General features: G+C 48.1%; 1 protein-coding gene across 1 annotated transcript in view; it reads left to right on the plus strand.

The window, feature by feature from the left end:
- Window positions 1–4,481: 4,481 nt before the first annotated feature.
- The window catches only part of T265_02970 (hypothetical protein), a gene marked incomplete at both ends in the record, with an annotated part of 31,510 nt that continues 29,375 nt past the window's right edge, over window positions 4,482–6,616 (plus strand). Inside the window, one exon of the mRNA XM_009167349.1 lies at window positions 4,482–6,053. Within this exon, the coding sequence (XP_009165613.1) occupies window positions 4,553–6,053 (1,501 nt within the window). The remainder of the gene's footprint in view (window positions 6,054–6,616) is intronic.

The following is a 6,616-nucleotide window of genomic DNA, read 5'->3' on the forward strand; positions in this document are numbered from 1 at the left end:
TGGTATTATCGACGTAGGCTCTATGTGGCTAGTTAGTTAGGCATCACGTACCCCTAGCCGCATGTTAGTGGTGTGCGTCAGTTAAGACCATTCAGCTGTCTGGTGTTATCGACGTAGGCTCTATGTGGCTAGTTAGTTAGGCATCACGTACCCCTAGCCGCATGTTAGTGGTGTGCGTCAGTTAAGACCATTCAGCTGTCTGGTGTTATCGACGTAGGCTCTATGTGGCTAGTTAGTTAGGCATCACGTACCCCTAGCCGCATGTTAGTGGTGTGCGTCAGTTAAGACCATTCAGCTGTCTGGTGTTATCGACGTAGGCTCTATGTGGCTAGTTAGTTAGGCATCACGTACCCCTAGCCGCATGTTAGTGGTGTGCGTCAGTTAAGACCATTCAGCTGTCTGGTGTTATCGACGTAGGCTCTATGTGGCTAGTTAGTTAGGCATCACGTACCCCTAGCCGCATGTTAGTGGTGTGCGTCAGTTAAGACCATTCAGCTGTCTGGTGTTATCGACGTAGGCTCTATGTGGCTAGTTAGTTAGGCATCACGTACCCCTAGCCGCATGTTAGTGGTGTGCGTCAGTTAAGACCATTCAGCTGTCTGGTGTTATCGACGTAGGCTCTATGTGGCTAGTTAGTTAGGCATCGCGTACCCCTAGCCGCATGTTAGTGGTGTGCGTCGGTTAAGATCGATGAACCTCGAGGACCCTCTAGCATAATTCGGAACCTATAATGAAAAACTCTCTAATTTGCCAGCAGACGTGCACGATGTTCAGCGAATAATTAGCGTGCACTTCAGAATTTTTACTGGCAACATAGAATCATCGACCAAAATTTATTTGCACGAATGCACCTACGCATATGTTGCATCTCCAAAGGCCATTTAGATTTTAGAATGTTGAGGAAATCTGCTCCAGTTCATTGTATGTGGGTCAAACTTTTCAACAATTGGCGGTTTTTTATCATCAGGTAACGTATTCACAGTCGGCGGTGTTTATTGACCTGGAGATTTCGTTCATTTTAACAAAAGGCCATAGTAAAAGAGTTTCAATAATACAGGAGCATATACATTGTACATAGAGATTCTACACTATGAAGTGGCAAGTCTGAAAAAGCCGTAGATTTCGAGAAATCAATCTCATTGTGCGAATAGCCAGCGGCTTTTATGCGCTGATCCCTCACGGATTCACGAATCGACGGATTGATACAACGAATCGAAGCCTTAGCCCGAATTTCCCGAATCGGTTTTATTTCCGTCACGGATTTCACGGATTCACGGATTGATACGCAGGACTGAGGTTTTCGCCCAAGTTTCCCGGGTACTTTTTGTTCTTGCCGGTCAGTGGCTGTCGTTCACCTGAAAGTCGCAAATGAAAAAGGGTATAGCACTGCTCTTTATGTTCTTAGCGCAGGGCAGTGTGCCTGCCAGCGCGAGGATTCGCATAAATAAGTGTCTAATAATGCATAAAACTGGGTTCTAGAGGGGGCGTGGACAACCATTCCACGCACCTACGAAATGAAATGAGAAAAAATTTTGTCAAATGAATGTGTGTGCTCTGAGCTTGGAAATGTTCTCACTATGTCCCCGCCGTATGTTTGCCAACGGAAAAATATTTGGAAGTCCGTGCTCTTTCCTCCAAAACATGCTGGTGTGGTAAATGAAAATGTTTGCTTAAAAACGTAGTGTTTTGGTGTTTGTGTACTCAAGCCCTGATCCACCATAATAAAACTTACTTTTGCTAGAATTTGTTTCGACTGTTCTCCGGGCATTATTGTTGGGGCGCTTTCGAACTTACACTTGAAGTGCTATGGCTTCAGGCCGCGTCCTAGAGGCACACCCAAAATTTCACTAAAAGCTGTCTAAACGACCTCAGAGTCCAGTGTGTGTGCACAATTCACATTCAATCGCTTCCGTTGGCCTGGCGCGTTGTCTCTATGCAAGTGGTGAAAATTTGATTTCTTCGCGTGTTTTCCTACGTATCAGATTTTGAATTGGTCCTTAAGCAACGTAACAATAATCACGCCTGTTACGTCCGCGCGAACTCAACTTGGAGCTGCCACCGCGACCTGGATATGAAACTTCTTCTATGGTTATGGAAAGCGTCCGGTCAAGCCCGAGGAATCCGTCAGTGTTAGTGAGCTTTTGTGGCAGTCAGCATACCTTATATCTTGTTTTATCGCAAGATTTGATCTTCACCGATACATCAAAACACCAATAGTCCCGTTAGATGAACAATTTGGTTTGTGGGCAGAACGAGCGGACGGCAGAACAAGATGGCCACTGCTCTCAAGTCCTCGCATTAGCTAAGTGAGCTGAGGCGGTCTTTTGGGAAACAAGCTCGTCTGGGACATATTAGAGATATAGTTTATTAAGGGCAAGCCGTCAGACTGGGTATGATTATCGCGGTACCGTCATCGCGACGCCTTACTTGGGTCCGTGGACAGCTTCGTACATGAACATTGTGGCTGAACCATTAAGGGTTGTCATTGTAGCTGGGATTTTTTTGGTCCGTCGAGGATTCAAAGTGGTTCATAGGCGCCGTTCAAACGGAGGAGGATAACGACCGTGAATACATTGGGGACTCAAAATAGGAAGTGTCCAAAAGGTTCACTGGATAGCACTTTGATGTGGGTGGGAATGCCGCCCGAAATAACAGACAGTCAAAAGTTGTTACAACTCCTAAGTACTCCATTGGAGAGATGCCACTATATTTCAAAAATGGTCAATGATATTTAAGTGCAGATAATAGGTGTGCGGTCGAAGCGAACTGGCGTTGGCATGTTTGCTTATGAGATACGAGCGTTGGTCAGATTGTGCGCGATTAAAGTAGCTCGGAGCCTGTGGAGACGTGAGATCAGAGATATCTGATGGTGTTGCATGTTTGCTCAGTGATGTGGCCTCAGAATGGAGCTGTTACAGCCTAAAGAAAAAAAGGGTAGCTTTGTAAAAACCAGTTGCCTCTGAGGCGTCATGTCGTGTGTATTTGGTGAGCCTCTGTTGGCATTTTTGCCCTCCAAATGAATAATGACTGGGTGTTTACTACAGGTAGAAAGAATAAGCGGTTTCGCGTTCATTCATGGGTGTGAACGACAGCCGCTGGTCATTGGATTAGGCTAATGTGCCTAGGTGAGGCTTCATAAGCAGTGTCGCGCATAGACACGGGCCCATCGCCTACAGGTGACAATGCGTAGAGTTATGAGTATGATGGGCCATCATCATTTATTGGGTTCGGCTACCGGACATAGATGAGCCCCCATACTCAGCGTCTCATGTAGACACGAACAAAACAGTCATGATGAGTAGTCGAGGTGTGTGACAACAACCATCGTCCCCATGGTGACCGGTTTATGGTGGTCACCACCTATGGGGCGCCGTATTTCTCATAGGAGTGATGCCACAATGTTGGTAATTTACCTACAGCTATATCCTGACGTTGTATCATCTACGGTTCAGCCATGCATATCTTGGAAAGTGAATCATCCGCAGAGATGGACCTCGCGTCTAAACCGCAAAATTCGTGCTGATGTCTGATGAGGTTGTACGCAACGGAAGCTGAGCCTCAAGGGAACATACGTTGTTAAGAACTTCATTGAATAAAATTATCTCCTTCGCGCGGTACGTTCGCAATCGGTTTCGTTCTCCCCTCATACAAATCTGTGACAGATTTTTTTCGTCGTTCGATCTATTCACAGAGCACACACGAGTAAATGTTAAATTTTATCACTCTAAAACTTTTGGGAGATAACCCTTGATATTTCGCGCACACTTCCTACTTTGCATCTAATCCTAAACATGACTTCAATTTATACCGATTGCCTCTGCAGCCATTGATAGACCACAACAAATGTGGGCGAAATGGCTGCCCGTCGAACGTCAAACGCGCTATGCAACGCCACACCTGCAAGGCCTGGTGGCACTTCGAATGCACGGGTTTACAAGACGACCAGATAAGCCGACTAGCTGACTCTCCTGACCCGTTTGTCTGCGCCAGCTGCCTCTACGTTAATAGTGCAATACATATAGCAGCCAAGAGAAGAGCCCCCAAAAACGGTACCCAATCCCCACTGCAAATTCAGAAAGACCGATGTCAGTGTTCCGCTTTGATCGGGATAATCGACGGGAAATTGGAGCGTCCTTCTAAGGTACTGGAGGATTCAGACACTTCGAATGCAGCGGCTTGGGCGAAAGTTGACAAGCAACTTTCTTCACTAAACGAGTACCTCGCGATCTCCATACTGGGTCCTCTGGCTGCAAAGAAAGCAATACAAATGTCTAAGGCGGCTATAAAGACCGCCAAAGCGTTTCTAGTGGACAGGCGCCTAAGGGGAAACGGATTGATAATCTGGAGGTTATTCTCTGGAAAAATCACGCCGGCGGTGCTAGCGCAATCAATCCTTAGCAGTGTCCTCACCAAGCCTGATCAATCGCTCCACGCGTAATGGTTACACAAGAAGGGAAGCAAACGAACGCTTGGACTTCTAGTTACTCATTCTTTTCCATCTGACGTACAGAAAAACTCGGAGCGGGCTGGCAGCATTCAAAAGGCCAACCCAATGATTATGCGTCTACTTGAGGATCACCCTCTAGAGACGCGAAAGCTCGGTCACAGTTCAGGGGTGGAGGCACGAAGCAGGCTTCCGCTGGGCGCCAAATCAGCCGACCCCAAACTCATGACCACGCCGATTGTGGTCATATATCGTTGTGCTCCTGGAAGCAGGCCGAAGAAACCAGCCGCGTCTCCGGATAGCAGTTTCCATTCGACCACCACAGGCCTCTCCCCCACCAAAGGCAGGGATGCCTTAGAGGAGGCAAACCTCACATGCAAACAGCGCTCAAAGTACGTGGAGCTACCAACGCTTATCTCCGTAACAGAGGACTCAGCTACAGCTATGCACTCCCCAACAAAGCCACAGCCTCTGAATTGGACTGAGTCAGATATGCGGGGACGAGCATCAAAGCCAGTCTCCAACTCCACTCCGTCAAAAAGGGCCTCTTTCCTCGACAACGAAATCCTTAAGCATGACCACAGCCATCCGGAAAATTCCTCGTGCATCCAGTTTGGCACACTGATCGCCGGTGGATCGGGTGTTCACATAAACACGAAAGAAGAGCAACTGCAACCGAACAAGCCTCATAAAATTCGCCAGATTAGAAAACTGCTGGCTGGCTTCAAGTTGCAATCATCCGTGAAAACGAGCCTCTTGGGAGCGCCACCAAAATCATTACTTCCTGGTGCCACTACCCACCGCTCAGGGCCTCACAGAGACACTTTTCCGGTCAAACCGCGCCAAAGCACCCAAGAATCCAGAAAGGCGAAAGCTTGCCGCAAATCTTTGATTAACAGTAAATATGGTCGCCTAAAAGGGGCTGCTGAAAGAGCTACAAACAGCAACGGTCGAAAGTTTCGCCCACGGGAAAAAAATCCATCCCCCAAAGCCAAAAGGCCGAGCAAACCGGGCTCCCACGGAACGAAAAAACCTCGCAAGCGAAAAGCACCCCCAAAAACCACAAAGATAGGAAGCAGACGACATCGCCCCAGAGGCCCCTTTGGAACCATGGACTCAAACCCGACAGCAACTATTAAGTCTGCTAACCACCCTGGTCACTCAAATTTCGTCTCCGCACCCTCGGAGGCACCAGAGACAGTGTTGAAATGCTTGTCCACAAACCGCCTCAGCTCTTTCAACAAACTCGGCGACGCTAAACATTCGGCTTGCCTTGGACAACCGTCCATAATCGCGCCTACAGAGACCTGGTTCACACCAGGTGTCTCTGATTTTGAGATCTCGATAGACGGTTACTCTATTTTTTGGGCAGGTGGGGTTGCTCTCTACTTACCTGCGGCCCTAATAATCCCGAGTGTCCTCTCGGACACCAACCCCGCACCCTTTTGCGATGCACTGTGGGTCCGAATCCCGCTGAGTGGGTCCGATTCTCTCCTTCTCTGTATGGTCTACCGTAGCCCTTCGAGTCCCACTAAAGATGACCAATTCCACACACAAACCCATGAGCAACTTTCCTCGAACTACCACTTCACTCACCTCCTGCTGGTAGGTAACTTAAACGTCCCAAAGGCCTGGATGGAACTTTGGCGTGCCGAATCAGGCGAACTTTTTGCAGCGGCGTTGGATGAAGTCGTTCAACAGAGCGCTTGGACTCAACATGTCGTTGCGCCCACCAGATACCGCGCAGGCTAACTATTATCCGTGCTGGATTTGGTCAGCACCAACGAAAGACACTTCGTTGATCAGGTAACAATTAACGCTCCACCGGGACATAGCGACCACTGCGTGCTGACCCTTGATTTCATCTGCTATTAGGCCAGAAATCTCGAACCTCAAACATGGTTTCGAGACTTCTGCCGTGCAGACTTCTCAGGAATGCGCCTCTTCCTTGAACAAGTCACACTGAGACCAGCTCCAGTGGAAGAACTATATGGGACCATTGTCCAAGAAGTTCACGAGGCTGACGCGACGTTCGTCGCAAAAAACCGGCACGCACTCGGATGAACCGCAGGCTGTCAAAAAAGATTCGGCGAACTCTGGAAAAAGATCCCAACTCTTTCAAAAAGTTGACTACAGGGGATACAGAAGATGAGCTGGCATTTCGTAAAATGC

Source organism: Opisthorchis viverrini (assembly GCF_000715545.1).
Source record: "Opisthorchis viverrini unplaced genomic scaffold opera_v5_39, whole genome shotgun sequence".
Classification (NCBI taxonomy): domain Eukaryota; kingdom Metazoa; phylum Platyhelminthes; class Trematoda; order Opisthorchiida; family Opisthorchiidae; genus Opisthorchis; species Opisthorchis viverrini.